General features: G+C 32.0%; 2 protein-coding genes across 2 annotated transcripts in view; both read left to right on the top strand.

Annotated features, from left to right (window-relative positions):
* Positions 1-23,966, top strand: part of LOC133194024 (uncharacterized) — a 330,950-nt gene that overhangs the window by 153,495 nt on the left and 153,489 nt on the right. The gene's annotated exons all lie outside the window — the stretch shown is intronic.
* On the top strand, positions 15,287-16,612 carry LOC133193627 (carbohydrate sulfotransferase 1-like). Its single transcript, XM_061329581.1, has 2 exons — positions 15,287-15,461; positions 15,785-16,612. The coding sequence occupies exons 1-2, from the start codon at positions 15,304-15,306 to the stop codon at positions 16,581-16,583; spliced, it is 957 nt and encodes a 318-aa protein (XP_061185565.1). The 5' UTR covers positions 15,287-15,303; the 3' UTR covers positions 16,584-16,612.

The following is a 23,966-nucleotide window of genomic DNA, read 5'->3' as shown; positions in this document are numbered from 1 at the left end:
AATATTTTAGGTAGGAGTAAAGAAAGAGGCTTGGTAGAACATTTACTGGAACCCGCTATGTATCTTTGTTTGTAAGGATTTTTATGAAATTTTCAGAATCAAATATAAATACATGTATTTGGTAATTCGAATTCATTTTGCTTGTTGGGAATATTAAAAATATTCAAAACTGACATATGATTTTGAAGAATTTCCTCCTTAGAAAGGAAGCTTTGCGTATAAGTTTGATTGCCACTTGTAAAGACAATGTTGTTGCCTGCTTTGTCAGCTTTGACCAATATATACTGATCGTGTAGTCACACATTCAACTTGGAAAGTTTACCTTTTGTGGATTGGAAACGGGGCCTTTGAACGGCCGCAACTATAGAGACTTGAAAGTCCTGTCCTTTCTCTTTCTTTCTTTATATTACATTTTATTGATTCGTTCTATTATATACATACAGAAGTTGGCCATAATTTAGTTCCAAAAATGGCCGCCGCCGTTAAATGTTGGACTAGCCTGTTGTAATGTAAAACTTAAATAGCATGCAAATAACAACACACACTTACCTTAAATTTCTAGTATTTTGACAATATTCTTTTGCTTTAATTACGGCTCTGATTCTCTTTGGAATACTTTGATACAGGCTTTTTATATAATGCAAAGGAAGTAATGCCCAGATTTCAGTCACTACTCTTTCAAGATCTGACTTGTTGTTAATTTCATTTATGCGGCGTTTGATGCGGAATTTCAAAACTCTCCATACATTTTCTATTATGTTCATATCTGGGCTTTTTGCAGACCAAGGTAAAATGGGAATATTATTGTCTGCTTTCCAGGCATTACATTGTCGAGATACGTGGCAAGGAGCATTATCTTTTTGGAATATCCAAGGGTGATTTCCAAAGTTTTTTGTTACCACTGGCCACAAATATCTATCCAAAGTTTCAATATAAATATTGGAATTCGTGTTTCCATTTATAAGTGTTAGTGTTCCGACACCATTATAGGTGACACAGCCCCAGAACATTGCAGAGATTGTACCTTGCTTCTCTCTGTCCTTAAACATTCCTGTGCATTCTCCCATTCAACGTTCGTTAGATTTTCTCCACACATAAATTTTTTTGTCCTCTCCAATTACCACTTTTGTTTCGTCACTAAAAATTACTTTACACCAGTTATTTTCAACTGTCCAACACAATTTCTGTCTACAAAAACTGGTCCGCCGAGATCTGTTTTCTCTCCTTATCGTGATTTTCTCAGAAACAATATGTCTTTTATAATTATTTTCAAACAATCTTTTTCTAACAGTCCTTGAAGAAATATTTTCAACAGAATTGTTGTTAAATTTATTTGTGAGGTCTTCCAAGGTCTGCCGTCGGTTGTTCCGTACCATCCGAAAAAGTCGACGATCGGCTCTATTGTCAGTTTTTTCTCCGCCTGCCACTTCTTTTTTTTTCGTTTCCCCTTTCTTTCACTCGTTTTATAAATTTATTTACAGTCCTCGGATTAACTCCAGTGATTTTCGAGATCTTATGGCCAGAATAACCTTTCTCAGATAAACTTACGATGATTTTTCTCACCTCCGGTGTCAAATCTTTTCCACGGCGACCCATTTTGTTAGCAGAAGTTTATCAACAAACATAACGGAAATAGAATTAGGAAAATAAATTTAAAACCAAATTCGATATTGGTGCTTATATCCGGACGCAGAAAGGTAAGATTTTTTAACGTACTGGGAAACTAGGAGACAGAACATCATCGCCAAAAAGATTCACGAAAACATCGGCGGCCATTTTGGGAACTAAATTATGGCCAACTACTGTATATTATTACTTGGCAAAACAGTTAGTCCTCGTTCCCTACTCTAAAATTCATGTACAAAAGACGTTAAATACCAACACGATCAACAATAAATGTGTCTTTTGTTGTTAAAAAGAGAAAAGCCCGGTAAATGTTTGAATCAAAATTGCAGTTTGTTTTTTAAGTCAATATAATTGCAACAAAAACAAATTTACTTATTTTCATATTTTCCCTCGAAATGATAGGGATATACAACAGCTTAATACAATTTGTTTAGAAAAATTACTGTACGATATTCCCAATAAATGGGTCCGCTTTAAAATCAAACAATCAACAATGGAAATTTCATTAAATAGTTTAGACATCTGGATTATTATGCCTCTCATACCTCGATACGGATACGTATATTTAAACGGATAAGTTAGATAAAACAATATCTAATAAAAGTAATAGTCCTATAGGTATTGAGCTTTAATTTGGAATAAAATGGTAACAAATCTTTATCAAATGAAATTTCTCTGTATGATTTTTGAATGTACAACAACCTTTCATTAAAATACAAATAGGATAAGGTGCTCATTACTCAATAATACCTAACTCCTCCTCAGTTTTCAGAGGTCCATGTTTGCTTTGCTCACAATTTGTATTGTTAAAGTGGATTTTGAGCATGTTTACTGTTCATAATCTTCACAATTCATCCAATTGATTCAGGAGAGCTGTTTGCACTTATATGCATTGTAAATTCATAATTAAACTTCTCCTGTACATGTACTTGACGACTCAAAATATTCATTAACAAATTTTTGAAAATGTTTTGCTATTCATTTGAATCTAAGCCAGATGTTTTTTAAAATTTAAAATGACCGTCGGTATAGCGCTCCCTCCGTGATCGGAAGGTCGTGTGTTCGAATCAATCCGCGACCGACCTAAGTCGATAGAAAATAGGAAGCAACTTTTCCTTCGCCAAGCGCTCGACACTTTGAAGTAAAAGTTTCTGGTCCTTCGGATGAGACCTTAAAAACGAGTCCCAATGTCACGGTAGGCGTTGGCACGATAAAGAACCCTCACTGCTTAATGGCCCTGAGTGCCGAGTAAAAGTAAAGGGTCTAAATTTGAAGCCCTTCACCGGTATATGGGGAGGTCTCCTGCGTTATACTTCTCATGCTGGTCACTTGGCGAAAGAATAGTCACTACCAATGTTAACGTCTTGATCATGATTGAATGCCCTAATACTAGGTTACCGTGACCGCTTTAAAAAAGGAAATGCAACATCAGAACCAAAAAAAAAAAAAAAAAAAAAAAAAAAAAAATAGAGTGTTCCCTTTTGTTTTCACATGTGTTTATTTTATAGTGTATTGTTTTCATGAATTTTGATCTGTTGATAGACTGAGAAATATCATAAAGAAACATCATAAAGTTACCATAGAGGAAACCAAAATCGTTACATTTGAAAATAAAACAAAATTATTTTGTCTCTACAATCATTTTTGACATGGACATTGCATACTTATTTTTCATTTGTTTACTAAAATATTTGAATGAATAAATGGAACTTTAATTAGTGTACAATTATTTCTTTACTTTCTTCCTCAGCAACATTTTACAGACATAAACTAACTTTTAAACAATCAAACGCATCGAACTCTATGGGACTGCAAAAAATCGAGATTTTTTTTTCAATTGATATGAGATTGAAAAATATATTAAATAAAAAGTTATTTGACATATCCATGGTGTTAAGGATACGGAAGGTCAGTTGTACATCTATTTTTCTAGATTGTAGCAGCCAAAAACGTAGCAAAATGAATCACTTTGCTTATATATAATGTGATTTAGTTTTCGCAGATTAAATAAAATAAAATAATTTTTTTTTTTTTTTTTTTTTTTTTTTTTTTGCATTTCTTTATCAGAAATCCACTTTAAATCAAAATAGAGTTTTTTCTACTTAACCATATTTCCTCTTTATTTAGTTTTTTAAACGTATTATCACCAATCTGACGTGATTATTCTATTTGAATGATTTTAAACAGTGATCTGTTACATGACATGTGTACTTTACTATTCTATAAATGGATGACTAAATTCAATGATGATTATCTACATAAATGCCAAAATGTCAAAAGGAGGAATTATCTTTTTGTTATAGAGTGGCTACACTTCTAAATGCTTAATTGCCTTCATACCCTAAGGCCTACTTGCGGTATCTTAAACTACTTAGGCTTATACATATTAAAAGAGACCCGTAGGAAGTAATTTCATTGAGAATGGGGTAGCCAAACAAACTTAAAGGGAAAGGGAAACAAACAGCTAGTGTGGTAAACCTAGACTAAAATTCTGTTGAGTATCAAGTATGATTAGAATTTTAAGGAAAATGTTCCTAAATATGAAAAAAAAAACATAAAAATTTTGAAGCAAGATTTCATCATTAATTATAAAGATTTGTTTTCTTTTTTTATTAATATAGTTCGAAAGAGGGTTTATTTTATCCATCTTACCCCATCTCTCTGGTTAAAGAGTCTGATACTTATTTTCTTTCTTTTTTTTTTTTAAGGTAAAGGATGAATATTGCATTGCATTTACAGGCATGCCCTAGTATTTTGCATTTAACCTTAGATTGCCCCTTGTGGACCCTTAATTGAATAATAAACGAATCGACATTGTGTTTTTTTTCTTTTTTCTGTCTCCATCTCTTGTTTGTAAAATTTGTCGAAAGACATCAAATCAATCAATGATATTGGTGCAAAATATGTATTGGTTGAAGGGTAAATCACTTGAATTTTCTTGAGCTTATGGTCCAATAGGACAAGAGATGAACAATTTGTTTTTTTTTCACTCTGGAGAAACCACTCTGCAATATGGAATATCTGTTATCTCTAGTTCGTATTCTTGTATTTCATAAGTAATATGAGGTGGGCACTCTCTAAATACTCCGTTTTTGTCACAATACACATGTATCATTCTAAATGTGAGAAAAATGTATAGATACTAGCTATAGGGATGTCAAAATATTTATTTTTCTTAGTCGAACATTCGATTGCATTATCCGAACGATAATCGACTATTCGAAACATCAAAATGTCTATATTACACACAGATATTGAGAGGCACCTAACGTTGAGATAACGTAGGGATAAGATTTTGAAATGAAATAGATATACATCGGCAATTCTCCAAAATGCATGATTATGATGATTTCCCGTAAATCACATTCATAAATTGGTCTGTACAGTCAGTTTTTATTCTAGTAAGCTTAGAGAATTGTCAGCATGGTACTTTTAAAGCTAATAAAATGAATTGTGGAAGGGGGAGGGGTAAACACACACTATCCCCACGTCAGGTGATATTGTTGATTAAATACTGTTTGTTCAATAAATGATTGTCCCGGCTATCAAAATGTCCTTACAATGTAAGATTATTGTTTTAATAATTATCGAAGTTTCAAAACTTCACAGCTATGGTGTGTTCCTAGCGTTCAAACATTCTTAGAAGTAGTAACATATAATTGGTACAATGGTTTGAGTTCAAGTCCAATTAATAGTTTTACAAACAAAGTTGCATAATTCGTTACAAAAACTAAAAGGTCAGTCATTGAGAAATGATTATCGCTGTAGGGAAGCATTTGTAATTACTGTACTTTCCATATGTACATTGAAAGTCAACAGATTTTGCTGTGGAAAATTATTTATCAACTGTGATTGCCGTCGAGTTCTTAATCGTCTGAGGACGTATATTAGATGGTTTGAGGAAGGACGCTTTTTTCAATTTTAAGACGAGAATTCCTTCTCTTTATCGCCCCCTTTTCTTGCATTTCTTTGATACTAGATGAAATCCCGCGCAACCGCGGGGAATTGAATTTATACCACTACCGACAGAAAATATATTGTAGTTCTCTATTGACAGCCTACCGGCTTATAGCAGGAACAAATACTTTGTTCAGCATGCAGGAACAAATACTTTGTTCAAAATCCCGCATGCAGTAGATTTACCTATCCACCCCCCCCCCCGTTTTTTGTGTTTTATTTATTTATTTATTTATTTATTTATTTTTAAATTTGAAAAACAGCAATTTCATTAATTGACATTTATTGTGAAACCTGTTATACTGCGTTATGGATATTGTACTTCAGATGCTCTTATTTCATTTCCGTCAAGGATAAAAGCAACGAATATGAACATTTTACTAATAAAATGATGGGGGGGGGGGGGTAAAAATTCACAGGTACTTGGGTCTTGGTTTATAAATATGTTTGTACCTTATTGATATGTAAAAAGTGTACTTTACTTTTTTACCTGCCAATAAGGTACATACATATTTAAATTAACCAAGAACCAAGTACCTGTGTAAAAATGAGCTTTTATCGCCCTATGAATAGGCTGAGTATTTGATACAAAAGACTAAGCTGCAATAATGTAGCCCTCTCAGTTTTTCTTTTTCTTCTTTGATCTGATATTTTCTGGCCCCTACTCCCCCCCCCCCCCTCTCAAAAAAGGAGAGGGCTACATTATTGCAGCTATAAAAGATTGTATTCAGAAATTAACTGTGCGTTGATTAAAGCGCAAAATTTACATCTTTAATTGTATTTGAACAATACCTTATTCATTAATTTTCTCTTTTCATGTAAACAAGTTTATTACGAAGTACAAATTGTACTTCGAGTTCGTTGTCACGATGCTCTCAGTAGGAATATATCAATCTCCTATGCAGAGTTGTCGTTCGTTCCTCTCTCAAACACTGAATGTATGAGCGGATGGTAGAGAGTGGGAATATATACAAATTTTACCGATAAATTTATTAGGAAAACCTACTACATACATGTAAATGTAATAGTCTTTCGATATATAATTATATTCACAACTTATAGTGTTATCAGTGATTTACCATTATTTCAATTGACCATTTACACGAAAGCTTTTCTTATGGTCATGTAGCTATAATCGCCTCTTTATTTTCTTAATATCGGACTCGATGCTATATGATGTTCTAGAAGCTTCCGTCAATATAAAGATCGGTGAATGACGAAATATTTTGCACATTTCCCTTTTTAATCGGTTATCACAATGAAATATATGGAGATAACGAACAGTATTCAAGCTCAAAAGTCCATTAAACAATACAAAATAGGAGCAGAGCAAACACGGACCTCCAAACATCAGAGGTGGGATCAGGTGCCATGGAGGAGTGAGCATCCCCTGCCGACCGGTCACACCCGCCGTGTGCTCCTTGTCATGATCGGGAAATAACGGAAAAATCCGTCGACAATTCAGTGTGTAAATAATGGCCTAACAATTAGTATGAAAAACGTCCGTCAGTTTATTTTGAAAAAACTTATTTCTTTATTTTGAAAAACTTACTTCTTTTATATCATTTAAATCGAGTTTTAATTGACTAATTCAGTGATGACGTTTTATATAATAAATAAACGATTGTTTGTTGTCAGTTTCATTAAAAATTGCCAGTAACTTAGTTCCGCCAACCGGAAACACCACCGTACTCACGTTTTAGCTATTTCATGGCTGTTTATAGAAAATGAAAGTAGACTTTTAATTTAATGTACGATACTTACTATGCGAGTGAAATCTGAATATAGTTTACGGACATCAGCTTGTATCTAGTGTATTGTTAGAGGAGTAAGTAAGAACTCTGGTGCACCCGTTTCGGGGTTTATATGCAAAATTTATTAATTTATAAGTATAGATTCGAATGTCGTTTCATTATTCGATCTTCGGTCCATTCGACTGACGGTCGAATAGTCGACTACCAGTATTCGTTGACATCCCTAATAGATACAAATGTGATTTTTATTTTTCAACAACTTAATGCGTACGTATAAATAGATTAAACTGAATAAGAATATACAAACTTCATCACACAAAAATATCCACAACTGCGTATTATTGCGTTAAAACTGTTTTTTTTTTAAATCCATTCAAATGTAATCCTTTCTGGTCATTTGGCATTAATAATTTTAATATTTAACAACAAGAAGTAAGGTTCTTTTGTTTTATAGAAGGAACTTTAAAGTTGAACTGTAAAATTATGATGAAGACATGTTTTACATACCGAGGAGTATATCGTGTAAACCTAATGTGCATTTTCCTGATTTTTGGCATGTTTCTTTATATTTTGTACGGCATGATCAGAGGTAATTGATGTTTATTGTTACTAAGACTTTTTTTAAATTAACGTTTACAAATTTAGTTACATATAAAATAATAAACAAATATATCATCAAAGATTGAAAAATGAATATGCTTTTCATGGAGGCAATAATACAAAAGCCCATTCAACTTACATTGAAATCGCTTTCTTTTGAAAGATCCTTTATTTTGAAATTTAAAAAAAAGCCCAATTCTTGATTTCATGTTATATTTGTAACAAAATATCAGATAAATCGAAATCGCTAAAATTGAATTATTCCATGTTTTGAAATAAATCATCTTTCTGCTGAGCTGATAATGAAAGGTATTCAACGTTGAGATGAATAAAAATAGTACAATTCTGTTGACATAATAACTGTCTTCATTTCTCTGTTCTGCTCTTCCTTTTGAAAATAGACAAGTCACAAAGATATTAAATACTATTAAGTAGAATCTTAGGACATACTGTGCTATAGCATATTCTTGAAGTGGTCAAAACAAATGTGCAGTATCCAACACGCCAAAGAACTTTAAGAAAAAATAAAAAGCATAACATTTTTCAAAATTCAGTAACATGAAAATGTATGATTTTTCAACACTTTGTGCAACCATTCCTCATGGCAGATTAAAACTAAGCTTTTTGATATAATAGGCAACTGCTTCTTCAATAAAAATGGAACTCAGAAATAATACTAGATTAAAAATGGAAGTAGGAAATATTCATATATTGTGATTGGTCTTGAACGGAATTACTTTATCTAAATATCACTATGATTCTACACACTAGTAGTCTGAAGTTGATATTAAAAGGATCCTGGAATTCCTTTCTGAAAACATCTATGTAGTCTTTAGAGACCAGGTCTTTCATCAACCTGCTTGGTTTTTTTATGGTCACTAATTTTGCTCCTTTATTAGCCGACCTGTTTTTTTTTTTTATATTCCTATGAAGTAGAATTTATTCAAAAACTTTTACATGAGAAGAAAACATACTTGCTGTGACAACACGACATCAAGATATATCAACGAAGTTTTATCAATACAATAAATACTTCCATTCCTGTGAAATCTAAATGAAAGGCACCAAAGATTCAGCTACTTCTGTTTCATATTTGGATGTTTTACTGTCTATAGATGTGAAAAACAAACAACTCACTTTATGACAAACGAGATAACTTTGAACTTTTCCATTGTGAACTTTCCTTATACGAGGGTTGTTCCAGAAAAACGCGAACTTTTTCAATATTTCAGAAACTATTCGATCAAAACAAATAATTTTTTGCACGTTGTTGGAAAATAATATTTTCTTTATTTTGACAAAATATTTTAGGTTTGTTATGTCATAAGTATATAAAAACAGTATTTACAGGATGTTGAATATCAGTGGTCAGCGCACGGCGAGTTTTTGACTTTTAAAAGTAGCATTGTCAATGAAGTTTTCTTTATTACCAGGCTATACGTAAATATAATGTCACAAAATTTACCTCCGCATACTCTTTGATCTGGTGTACTCCGGATCCTGTATAAAAATTTATTAATTTGACATCATTAATGACAAATATATGACGATATATGCCAAAACACTTTTAATTAGATATTGTCAAAAATGGTGACGTTTGGCGATAATGTGGAGCACCAAATTATTAAGCAGTACTGTGTTGAGCGGGATATGACTCCTATCCATACCATAAAAGATATGTTAACGATGGAGAAATAAAAACAGTTATCTCGGACACAGCTTTATTCCTAGTTGAAGAGGTTTGAGGATGGCTTGACTGGTTATCCGACAGAAGAGGCGTTTTGTAGACCAACAAAAATGAGAACAAACTGAAAGTCAGGAGCTGAACGCCGTAGGCCTGAGTAAAGACCGCCGTTTAACAATGCAAACTGTTATGTTTATTATCAGGATTGAGAAATTGTCGATTAGAAGAATTAATTCCGATTTTTTTGTTACAAGGATTTGAGATGTATAACTTGGTAAATGAAAGAAAATTAAATACAGTGCCGAATTAATGCTTAAACGAATTTTATCAGAAGCACATTTCCAAAACAAATTCACAAACGCCACGAGCTATGTTTTGACGTCGTCAGTGTTGCGCCGACAACTGATTTGTAAGATTCGTTTACTTGAGAGAAAAATGTTATTTTTGGAGATATTTCATTGAAATTCTTATGAGTTATTCAAAAAATGTTGATTATGATGTATGCCAAATTTTAACTTTAACTTTTAACTTGAAACAAAAGATATTGAAAATGTTCGCGTATTTTTGGGACAACCTCGTATGTGTAGTAATATTTCACAATCAATTGCATTATGTTTTTATGTCTCCCTGCTTATTCAAAACTCAAGAGAATGCTCTTAGTACGATTATTTGTAAACCGAGACAGGCTATTGAAAAATTAGCTGATGTTACAGGGGTTTCAACAACCTCATTGTAGGGTCAAAATTTCGTAAATTTTATATTTCTTATCACTGGGTTGTATTTTGACTGACATATTTCATGCAAATTGTGAGGCATTTGTTTTGATACTATATTTCCGTCTACTTGATCAAAACATACGGCTGAAGACGGTTTTACCAATTAACAGAGGATATTGTTTATAGGTTTTTGAGATTGATCAGTTTTTTGCTCTCCTCGCCTTTTTTAATTTTCAATAAATCGTTCCTTAACATTTTTATGTTAAAAAATCTCGCTGTCGCAAGAATCTTAAAGAAAACATTTAATGCCACATTGTTAATAGTTAAGTTCAAACAGATGAAAATTTAGCATTCATTATATTGTTGTATGTATTCACAATATTATCAATTCACATGCATTTTTCCTTCTCGTGGAAGAGCTTAGATATTTTTTTGCATTATCTTAGCTTTCAAACAAAAACATCTTGATTTGTTAACGTTGTATACTTAAGGCACACGCGCATGCGTAAGATATATGCTTCTATGATCAGAAAGCTAAGCGAATTCCATGAATTTATTGACAAGATTTACCATAAATACCTAAACTGCACACGAACCGCGAAAGATGGTAGATCTAGATAATATTTATATAGTTTATTTATATTTCCTATGCAATCTATGCAATCGCACACGGTTCATAACACTACAAATGCCGTATTAACCGGAGGATCAGTCCGCTGGCAGCAGCGATGACAGAGTATAGATATCCGATAAACAGATCGTGACTCTGTTACAGTGGGTTAAAGACGCCCTGTTTGTATGGTTTCGAGAATTTAGAAGGAAGGGTCTAAATATTAATTTAGAAGAAGTAAATGTTTTCTACGTACTTGTTTTATAAATTTTCGGCATAAAAACAGGATAGTTTTCTGAATCGCTAAATCATAAATTACTTTGGTATTTATTTACTACATGACTTCTCTTCATTTTTATTGCTGAAGTTAAAGATATGAAAAATTTAAATAAGGTGTCATAAATTTACTATTTAAACAATGAACTTTCCCTGTCTTGTTTTCGTGAACCATTGGCGTTATTGCCATTGGACCCAAGAAAATTGTTTATATCAGAATGTCACGTTATTTTAAATGCTTTCCATATAATTTCTTACTTTTTGGATGTTTAGTGTTTTATTTCATTTGTGAAACGGTTAGAGGTATTTCTTCTTCTTAAGTATTTTATTTATGATATTTACTGCATTTCTGATGTATGAATTGTGTAAACATTCTACATATAAAGGACTACTGTAAACCAATTATTATTCGCGTCATCTTTTATTCGCGATTCTTCAGTTTAAATCATTTCGCGACGATTAATTTTCGCGACTGAGGTAACATTCTCTACAAATACAAAGTAACATAATTGGTTCTCGGCGATTAATATTCGCGAGTCAAAGTAGGTAGCGAAACTTGCGGATATTTCTCGCAAGCGAATAAAAGTTGGTTTACAGTATGTAAAAATAGCATTGATTTCATAGAATGTAAAATGCTTGGTTACTCCTTGGATGCTGTCTATGATATCTTCCAAGTGAGCGAATCAAATCTTGCTACAACTGAGCTTTTGTGTTGCCTTACGTTAGAGCAGATGTAACACACAGACTTACATCATTTAGACTAATTAAGCCACTAGTTCATAAATATTTTTCCTGAATATTCTGTAGCTTTCAGATTGATGTATTATTTTAATTATAAGATTTTGTACTTTGAATAGTTTAGAATTTTAAAGGCATAATTCTATGCATTCAAAAGAAATTATAAATGACATATACTTCGCAATGTGTCACTATCCTTGAAACACTGCACAGGTAAGTTAAGGCCACATTCAGTAAATCTACTTCCCTATACAATAAGACGTCATAGTAGGTTATATGACCTGAACTTTACAGATAAGGATTTCTTGATATCTATGTTTAAAAATCTATTTCACGTCCTAGAATTGAATCGAAACATGCAAAAAATGATATTAACTAAATCTTGCAATTATTGGATTGTATTAATAGTAAATATTTGTCATGGGAGTTAAATGCCTGACCCAAGCCGTCATAACTGCTGATCAAATATTTGCCGAGTAACAAGGAAACATGACAAAATTGTTGTAAACAAATATATGAAATGGGAGTTAGAAAGCATATACCGTAAATATCATGTGTGATTCATAAGGAATTAAAGATAAAGTATCAGGTACGCTGATCTATTTTTATCATTTCTCTTATACTGAAGACATTCGGTGTTTTGAAATCTCAATCAGCCTTTCCTCTGTCCTTCATAACAACAAAGATGCAAAGGTTCAACACTATGCAGCATACTTAGAAACACAATTATTGCTTATATTGAAAGTCTGTATTCTACAGTATTTGGAAAGTGCTGCTAGAATCGTGTGGTTAACATGAATTGATAAAACTTCTTCGATCAAATGTAAAAAAAAAGTGGGTAAGATTTCATACGAAAGAGTGGAATAATTATTTATGTGACTTGAGAGTAAGATTCTTGCAGCACTTTTCATGCCCCAGAGATGTTTTTACATAATTAATTTCACAAAAACTAATGAATTATCCCCATGTTAGTGTTGAATTTTTAACTTTTTTCATTAAACCATTTGTTATATTTTTAGATTTAACATGACAATCTTATTTTAGCTTATCTATAAAATGTATGTTTCCCATTTGTTTATTGGTTTAACGTCCCATTTGAGAATTTTTCACACATGGAGGCGCCACCACTTGCTGGTGGAGGGTTGCAAATTTAGACCTACACTCGGCACTCAGGGTCATTGAGCAGTGAGGGATCTTTTTCGAGCCAGCACCTACTGCGACACGTGACTTCGGTTTATACGGTCTCATCCGAAGGACCGGTCTCCACTTCCCGCAGTTGGATTCGAACCTTCGACGTAAGGATCAACTCCTTACACCGCGACTCCTGTACAAAAGCTCTAACCACTACGCCACACGGGCGACTGTATAAAATGAATAATAAATGTAAATAATTTTTCATAACTTTTCCGATTTATCAATGTTACATTTTACCAAAAAAGTGTAAATTTGCAGAATAATGATCAGGGTGCCGCCTTAAAACACCTGCGTGACTTACAAAATCAGATGTCAAGATACAAGCAAAATAAAGTGGAAATAATTTACCTATCAAAATTAAAACAATCGTTAATTTTTTTTTCATTTGCAGGATTTGATAAAAAATATGAGTATAGCACATAAATATGAACTTAAATAACGTCTCCCTTTTTTATCCTTAGAGAAAGGATTGCTATCTACAGTTGAGAGTTTGCAAATGAACAGGACATTTCCAAGAAAGACGCATAATTCAGGTATGCTTTGATGGAAAATGAAATATTTAATATATCTGTTCAAGATTCAAACTTGGCAACACGATACATATGTGTACAATCGAGTTTCGTTAATACGGATGTCAATAGTCCGAACGCTTTTCCTTTTGGGCGAAGTTTATGGGGAGCAATTATTATATATCAAGTACTGTGGAGTATGATTCAGTATTCCAGATGCTTCATTTATCCAGATGTCCGGATTGACAAGGCTTTACTGTGCGGTCTTATGTTAGGGAAAATATCACACCTGGATTCTAACATTTGGACTAATCATGTCACTAGTTAAAACAATTGTTCTGCAATTGCTGTAACTTTCACATAGATGTATTGATTTTACTATTTCACTTTGTTCATTGAATAGTTTAGGATTTAAACGGGATACTTATGTGTGTTTAAAAATATTTTAAATGACACATAATTTGAAATGAGTCGGTAATGTGAAATCATTTGTGGGGTCAATGTTCGTTGGCTAGCAAGTTGTTCTGGTTCATGGGAACGTGATTACGTTGGTAACTCTTGTAAAGACAAAGTTTTGGGGATATAAACTCGTGGGTTTAGGTGTCCTACAAAATCCACGAACATTGGTCCACCGCAAATAACGATGATTGATCAATTGATTGATTGTATGATGTTTAACGTCCCTCTCGAGAATTTTTCACTCATATGGAGACGCAACCACTTGCCGGTAGAGGGCAACAAATTTTGATCTATACTTGGCACTCAGGGCCAATGAGCAGTGAGGGATCTTTTTCGTGCCAGCACCTACTGCGACACGGGACCTCAATTTATACGGTCTCATCCGATGGACCGGTCTCCACGTCCCACAGTGGGATTCGAACTTGCAACGTAAGGATCAACTGCTTACTCCGCGACTCTAGAGCAGACGCTCTAACCAGTTTCTAACCACGCAGGCGACAACGATGAATGAAACACAGACATAGAAATTCAGATTAAGATATCTAACTGTAATCCTGTTATGCCTGCTAACAGTGGAGATACCGATCATTAGTAATATATCAAAAAATAAGGAAATTAAAAAGTTCTAGTGTTTTTGACATTTGAAGTATGTGAAAAACAAAATAACTGGAAAGAACAATTTACATATATAAATAAGGACAACCGCAGGTTGCAGGATTGAATAAAAAAATTGACTAAAGTACATAAATATAAACTTTGTATAAATAACGACTCCCTTTTTTATCATTAGAGAAAGGATTGCTATCTACAGTTGAGAGCTTGCAAATGAACAGGACATTTCCAAGAAAGATGCATAAATCAGGTATGCATTGATGGATAAGGAAATATTTAATATATCTGTTCAAGATTCATGCAAACATGTATACAGCGGAGCCTCCTTAATCTGGATGTCAACAATCTGAATGCTCCACCTTCTGGATGAAGTGTGGAGGGGGGGGGGCAATTAATATATACGAAGTACATTTCATTAATCAAGATGCATCATTAATTCAGACGATTTGCTCAGGAATACACACATCCGGCAAACCACAAATGAGATACAATATTTAAAATTTGATTATTTTACACAGATATGTATAATGCAAGTAATAATGATAATAATACAAGTGACAAGGCGCAGATGAGGCTGGTTTTGGGGTATATGAGAGGAGGAACCACTCTAACAGCTGACCTTATACGTCACACGGAGGGGGACTTCTACATGTTTGAACCATTACACGCATTGTCTCAGGCAGTTAGATGGAACAATACAACAAAGTTTCTAAATGGTACAGAGAGGTAATTTTATCTATCAAGAAATGTATTTTTCTTTGGCAGACTTTTATATATTTTAGCCTATTTAGGCTATTCTAATGCACAAAGGTAAGAAGTTTAGAATGGAAGTTATGCAAAATTAACAATGACGGCCATACGTTTATTAAGTGTTTTGATGTTATTAAGGAATTAACATCAAATATTTATAAATAAAAAAAAATAATTTGAAGGGAACACAACTTTAATCGACAATTTATGTTTGATAACCATAATAAAAGATATACATAGAATAAAACGAATGAATAGTCCAACCGATATTAATTTAATGTTGTTTCCTTTTATTACAGGACGATTCTAAAAGAGAGACTTGAATATGTTTATCCCGAAATGATTTATTACTGGTTTACGTGTAACTTCGATCATATTGATCTGACTGCCTTAACAGATCCTTTTATAGCAATACATACACCAGAACATAAAGACTACTATAAATGTTTTGAAGATAATATGAAAGAAAACAAAAGTGTTATTGAAAGTGTAAAAGATTGCGTTGACTTTTTGAGTATACGATGTTCAACAGCAAAGACTAGGACGATAAAGACTGTTCGTTTGTCAATGTTAATGGCGGGAAAACTCTTAAAATGGCTGCCAAATCTGAAAATTACTTATTTAATACGAGACCCCCGAGGAATCTTAAATTCGCAATTTGAGCAACACGTGACCGAAGAAAATGATACGATTGCAACTATCAAAAAAGTGTGTAATACTATTTCGACAGACTTTACAAACTTTAAATACTTAGAGCTTTGCTATAAAAACAGAATGCTGATTATTATTTACGAAAACCTGTGTCAGTATCCAAGCATACTTGTACCAAAAATATATAAGTTTTTAAATGTTGAGTTTACGAATGAGACAGGAAATTATGTCAAACGGATTATGAATGGACCCGCTAGAAAATGTCACTATTGTACAGATCGAGGGGATGCTCTAGGAAATGCTTACAGGTGGATCCGTGATATTGAAGAAAAGACATTATTAGACATTGATCTTCATTGTTCATTTTTGTATTCACACTTCGGGTATCAACATCTAGAATATGATAAATTGAATTCAACGAAGGCTTCATGGGAGCCTACAGGATAAAGAAGAATGCAAATATACCAAATTGGAAAGGTGGTTTTAACTTTTTCACACAATATTTAAAATACTTTACATTTCTAAAAAAAAAAAAAGAAAATAAAATAAAGCTACCGTAACAAAAAATACTATAGTTAACTTTAGTTTACCATAGTATAAAAGTTTTTTTTTTACTATAGTAAATTGAAGTATTTTTACTATGGATTTCAAATTCTTATTTTTTTTTTGGCACACGCACATTTTTTTCAAATTAAATGGAAGTGATATTTTGTATATTTACATATTATTTCCTAATTTTGCATAACTGTTATCGAATTTAAGAGATTTTTAAGCTTTGAAATCTCAAAAAAAGTTTCAGAGTAAAGTTTCATAGTATATCAAAGTATCAAAGTTTTCATTATAGTTAGCATTAGTAAACTATTGTAAATTTTTGTTGGGATATCACAAAGAAGTCCAGTAAACTCAGGGAAGATGTAGGTGTAGCGTCAAACTAATTGCAACAGTAATTATTTTTTGATGAATGGCATCAAACAGATACAAAACAAATGAAGGGTAGGCATATTTTGGCACGCCAAAGTACGTTAGCATGATTTATTAACCTTTGAGAAATACTATGAAAAGGAGCATAACTCCATATATATATCCATCCAATGTTTTGCTGAAGTAAAGGGTATTTCCAGTTTTTCACCATATGTCAATCTGTTTAAAAATCTTGATACAGTGTAACTGATGATAACTTTACATATATATAATATAAATTCGAATTGGATGCTTGAATTTAAAATTTTATTTTTAATAGAAAGTCAATGCAAATCCTGTAGGGTCCGTCACGGTAGCTCAGTCGGTAGAGTGCTCACTCCGTGATCTGAAGTTTCTGGGTCCAAGAACTAGGTCGATAAAAATAGTTAATTACACAGATTCTTGGTTCCTTGTATCAGAATACTTTTTTGGAAAAAGTGCTCTGATATTTTTAAAATTTCTAAAGCTGTGTCAATTCTCTTAAGGCCAATGCATGATTTAAAAGTTGGTTAACCTATGATAAAAGTTGGTGTAAATTGTATTTTTCGAAAATCAAAAAAGATACAAAACTGTCACAGGTTTCTAGGAATATAATTTTCTCATCGTCATATGCAGCCATGCAGTCGAGCTGGTCTTGAATGAATATTTGTTGAAATTAATATTGCTGTATTGAAAATTTACTATTATAACACGTAGATAAGTTTCTCTTTGTGAAATAACCTGCTCTTTGTGCAACCCATTCAATATATGTACACGAATATATTGACTCAATGCAAAAAGCCACCATATTAGAAGGCCAAGATTGTTAGTCTGTGTTACTTCTGAAATGAAACAGAGGTTATATGAAAGACTTCATCTTCGATTTTTTTCTCGTTCACTTTTTGATAAATCGACCTTTAATATTCTGTTATACCTGTCCTCTTCTATATTGTAAACTGTTCACACATCAAACGTTTATTGTACCATAAATCCATGTCTACATCAGTTCAAGAACCCATTGTATGACCCTTTAAATCATTCCATGAATATTTCGAATGTAAATAAACAATGATAAAAACTTCATGATCTGTCAATATATCAATGGTTAAAGGTCATAAGAAACAGTACTTAACACTAGGATTTTATGTTTTGAGCATAAAGCTTAGTACTTATGGGAAAAAAAAAATGTTAAATTACGTGTAGTAAAATTTTTTTGCTCTTTGCTTTTTCACTTAATAAATATGTTAAAGTAAAACGTAAAACTTAAAACTTTTTTTTCCTATTGATACATCTACAAAAAGTGCCAAGAGGATTTTGACGTTAAAAACATCAAAATCCTCTTCTCACTTTTTGTAGATGTATCAATTATCCTGCTCTCTTTTAATTTGTTGTACCGTTGTACCATCTTTGTGACATGCTGTTTCTTCTTATGTTGTATATAGATCATGCCTTTTGCCGTGCCATTTTTGAAACACAATGTTTTGTAGTCCTGTTATTTTTCTATGATGCTGTCTTTCACCATGCTCTTGTCTTAGCGACATGCTCTATTTTCATTTATTAATGCATCTTAAGGGTAATAATATTTTTAAAGTTCTTTTTTTTGTTTCATACTTTGATCATTTTAGGTTCATATAACATGACGCCTTTAAATAAGTTATAATTTATCTGACGTCTTCACTTAGTTATTCAACAACTACTGTTGCATAAAGTATAAATTGCTAAAATATACAAAGCATAGGAGTTTTTTTAAGCGTGTCCACTTACATGTAAAAGAATTTATCTCACATACAAATCATGTTTTCTTGATCTGTTTTTCTAATGTGTTTACTTTTCAAAGCATAGTTGCAAAATAACAAGATATAAAAGACGTTAAAGGACACCGTGGGTTCAACTGATTGATCTTCGAAATTATCGATTTTTTTTTTCACAATTCACAAGTTTCTCCAGAAGGCCCCAGGGATACAGACCTCTGCCTTGTACCCAAATATGAAACCTTATATACAGATATTTTCAGGCCTTGAAGTGTGAAGGGTTTTTGAGTGAACAACGAACAGAAATACAACTCGCTGTAAGATAATAATGTACAAAATATATTTACAATTTTATTTGTCTAGTAATGCGACATGGAAATAATTTTTTGGGCATATCAACATACTACATGTAAATGTTGTTAAAATGGATTTTTCAAATTGAAAAAAAAAACAACAACAACAAATCATCATAAAGTGGATATAAAGACATTAAAATTTAAAAGGGTTGTCTTTCTGGCTAAGTGTTATGTCATGTATTGCTATTAAAAAGTACTTTTAGCAAAAAAAAAAAAAAAAAAAAAAAAAAAAAAAAAAAAAAAAAGACAAAGAACAAATGGGTTTCTCTTTATTTTATTTTTTTCGTCTCTTTAATCTTGTCTTGTATAATAAATGGTTAATACATTAGTATTATTACACAAAACGTAGTGAAATTAATGTTATTATACTACACATAGTGGAATCAATGTTATTACAATGCATTTGTGAAATTAATGATATGATATAAAATGTAAAAATGCACATTTGTGTTATTTCAGTTTGTCTGATTTTCCATTTCTTGTAGTATCTAATACGTATTTATCATTTGCCGAGTATTTCAAAATATTTCCTATCCCAATCAAGTGCACTTTTGTCTGAATCTGAGAGAGAGAGAGAGAGAGAGAGAGAGAGAGATGTAAAATTACTTTCTGCCAGAAGTACGAAGCAAATAAATGAAATATGGAGATAACGAACAGTAATCAAGCTTAAAGTCTAATCAAACAATAGAAATTGAGAACAAAGCAAATACGGACCTCCAACAACGCAGAGTTGGGGTAAGGTGCCATGGAGGAGGGAACATCCCCTGCCAACCAGTCTCATCCGCCGTGTACTTCTGGTCATTATCGGAAAAAAAAAAACAGAAAAATCTGTAGACGATAAAGTGTGCAAATATTGGCCTAACAATTAGTATGAAAAACGTCAGTCCCCATTTGATTTAATGATAGGTTGTATTTGGTGACAAGGTCATAGTAACGACCATGAAACTTGCAAAATGATGACTTCAAATGAGACAGCTGATATCCTTGTTTCAATAACTTCTTTGTCAATAGCTTGCCTCGTTTTAGAAATTGTTCAAAGATAAAGCATGCTCTTGCGTATCGAATCAACTGAGAGACATAAACCCAATTTACTGGTGATAAGGGTTTGCTACATGCAAGGGCTGTTCGGAAATTATTGAAAGATTTTGTACCCTTACTCCATAAAGGAAAGAGATAAATTCATGAAAATTCGTCAACATTTTTAATCAAGATCAAATGAAACAAATGTGCAAAATTTCTTATTATTAAAGATAGATATTGATAACTAGATAAGTTCCCGTGAAATCATATACTAGCATATGTTTTTTAACCCAATGACACCCAATTCCAATTTTTATAGAGGTCCGTGTTTGCTTTACTCCCGATTTGTTCTGTTTCAATGGACTTGAGAGCTTGATTACTGTTCGTTATCTCAATATTTAATTTATCAAATTTACCAATGATATTGGTGCAAAAGGTAAAAGGAAAAATCATCTGAATTTGCTGAAGCATTTAATGAAATAAAAGGTAGATGAAGGAATTTGACTCTTCAATCATGTTAATTTTATTCTGCAGTAATCGATAACGCTACAATATTGAAAGTGTGATATGCTATCTAGTACGCAGTCTTAGATTTGTGCAGTTAGAAGAGGTAAGCTTTCTCTTGACTCTCTGGCTCTGTCACACTATTCAAGTACTATTCATAAGAAGCATCAAAATCAGAAAGTGATGTTTATAAATACATATGCTAGTTCAATCCTTGTATCAGAGATAGTGTACTCTTACAACCACATTGAGAAAAAAAATAGATTACACTGCTATTTTGACGATGGCTAGAAACGTTTTTAATAATTTTATGCTGTTTGATAAAAGTAATGTTACAAATCGAAATAGATGTACCAATAACGGTATGTTTTCATTTTTTCTTTATTGCGGACTTAATTTATATCTATAATGCCTATTCAAGGACTTATTTTCTGAAGTTTGTGAGTGTTATTGCTAATGCCTACATGAGAAATCTGTTTGATCTACAGACCAATAACACTCACAAACTAAAAAAAAAAAACAAATCTGTTATTAAGGTCACAATTTATATTTAAAAAATACACTCAGTTAAAATTTTTACAATTTTCATCATACAAACACATGTATAACAAAGTGCATGTTAGTATGGGAAAACAAAAATAAGTACCGGAATATAGGTTAGCATGTGTTAAAGTGATTCTTTACACACCATTCAAGCTTAACCTTTTTTTGTCATCTGACATAAATATTTGTAATCTTTAACATCGCGATGTATAAGACTCTTTTGTTTCATAAATGGAACTTTAAATTTGAGGAATTAAGCTATGATGAAGACATGTTTTGCTTACGAGGAATAAACTGTGTTCACCTAAAGGGCAGTTTTCTGTGTATTGGTTTCTTCTTCATTTACATTTTATATGACACGATCCGAGGTAATTAGTTTTCAATGTTAATTAGTCTTCTTTTCGCAAGGTTTACAGAACAGGTTATGTATTAGATAATAAACCACTTCATTATAAGATAAAAACCGATTTTTAAGCTTATAGTTATTGTAAAGGCTACATTATTTTTATTCAAATCACTTGCTTTGAAATATCGCTTATTTTGAAATATAAAAATAAATTCTGTCTTTGTTTGTCTTATCTTTGTATTAAATTTCGGCTAAATTTAAAACGCTTATATTGAATTATTCCATGTTTTGAAATAAATCAAGTTTCTGTTGAGCTGATAATGAGTGGTAATAGAGGTTCAAATGAATAAAAATAGTGAAATCCTTTAACATAATATCAGTCTTCGTTACTTCGTTTTGTATTTCTTTCTAAAAATGCAAACTTTCTACAATATTTTGATCCAGATCGCATCACTGTTCAAAATCTCACTGTCTCATGAATTAAAAGGAAAAGAAGCAATGCAACATATAAATATATTAGTTGAAACAGACGTCTGTAGCATTTGTGCTGTTGTTTTAGGTTTTCATACACTGTATATTTCCTTCTCATGGAAAAAAAAACTTATGGATTTTATTTTGTCAGATCTGGCTTTTTAAATTGTTTAATTGTTTAATTTGTATATGTTGACTAATTAAGAAATATGTACTTCTATGTTCAAATGCTTAAGCAAACTGCAGAATTGATGGATACCATTTTTTTTCCAGCGAAGTTGACTTGAGTCTTTACATATTTGGAACATAAGATTTTGTAACTGAGAAACTTAAATAGTCATAAATATGTAAACCAATCTGATTGAGAAATATATTCTAAAATAATGTATCAGGTTTGCAAAAAAGATTTTAAAGTATCGTGTCGTACAAACAAATAATTCTTACGGCTTTTTATTCTGACAGAACGATGCTAAGTTTAGATATTTATTCTAAAATAGTAGTGTACATGACAGATACAGTATAGATATTGCATGGGTTTTAAAAGATCGTGACTCTGACACTTGCGTAAAATCCGACTATATTTATTTCGAGGTAGGATTTGAAGGAATGGTTTAAGATCTTTAAAAATAACATTTTCTACGTTCATGTTTATGTATTTTTGGCAATAAAAAGGATATGTTCTGTTTTGCTAAATCATTAGTATGTTGCGAGTAAATTTGACAGCTGCAAGAAAGTTTTAGTTTTATAGAAGAACACATAGCAATAATGAAAATCTTGATTTTAAGGAAAACAGTTTATAAAAGAAATATTCAATTCAAACGAGTTATTTTGCAATTATTCGATTACACGTATTTCTTTATAAGTTTTTGTATTATCTTAAAGAGAATATATTCGTAACACAATTTTTTTCCCAATAATCATGGTTATAAAATATATTTCAATTTTCAAGTTTAAGGCAAAATTGCTTATCCTTAAGATATGTCTTATAGTGATTCGAAACATTTGAAGATTATATGTCCATAAAAGAAGCTTCACATCATTAATGATATACATGTAAAGTGTGTATCATTGCCATCAGGCCCGTAGAACGCGGGGGAAAGAAAGCATCTTTTTCGGAGTATAATATTTTGCTTTATTAAACATTCCTTTAGATGCTCCCCCCAACATTTTGCTGCTGTAAGACCAAGCACTAGCAAATTCCAGGATTTGGACAGTTATTTATTAATATTTACATTTGCAAATGTTTCCCTTATATAACACTATTGAAAGCAACGCGTATCTATATCCGTATAAACATTGGTTCCTCGCGTCATAAACGTTCTGCGTAATTTCTCAGTGACGTCATAAAAGGTCGACGCGCAAACAATGGATCAAATACGTGCCGTTGAATTTGAAAAATAAAACATTTCACGCGTTAAAGATTATAATCAGGAAAATATAAAATATGAATAAGTCATAAATGTAAATATAAGTAATAATGTATCATTTTTAAACATCTATCAGATATAAATACGGGTTGGTACGAGATCAAATTTACCATAAAGCCCTTCGGGTCTCGTGACCAACCCGTATTTATATCCCGATAGATGTTTAAAAATGATACATTATTTCTTAATTATTATTATTATTATATTTTTGCTTGTTAGATTTTCTTGGACGTAGGTGCCACCACTTTTGAGACCGTTGTCACGGGCCTGGCTGTAATGAGACAATAGTCTTATTTTTCAATTACCGTGTCAAACATGTTTATACGTGTCTGGTTCTAATGAAAACTTTTTTGTTTTATTATAAATTAAGAATTTGCTTACATGGATGTAAGGAACGAATTACTGTATAATTACCCATACATAACCTTTGATTTTTGTTTCGGTTAATGAGATAATTTGACTCGTTCCTACCT

This window comes from Saccostrea echinata, unplaced genomic scaffold (assembly GCF_033153115.1).
Source record: "Saccostrea echinata isolate AGI-Se365-2 ecotype Australia unplaced genomic scaffold, CSIRO_AGI_Sech_v1 ptg000028l, whole genome shotgun sequence".
Taxonomy (NCBI): domain Eukaryota; kingdom Metazoa; phylum Mollusca; class Bivalvia; order Ostreida; family Ostreidae; genus Saccostrea; species Saccostrea echinata.
The sequence above is the reverse complement of the archived record's forward strand: the minus strand, read 5'-3'. Positions and strand labels throughout refer to the sequence as shown.

Excerpts from the sequence above, each read along its gene's own strand:
- LOC133193627 (XM_061329581.1), top strand. The coding sequence starts at position 15,304 with ATGAGGCTGGTTTTGGGGTATATGAGAGGAGGAACCACTCTAACAGCT. Across the intron at positions 15,462-15,784 it reads TTTCTAAATGGTACAGAGAG|GACGATTCTAAAAGAGAGAC; the intron begins GTAATTTTATCT and ends CTTTTATTACAG.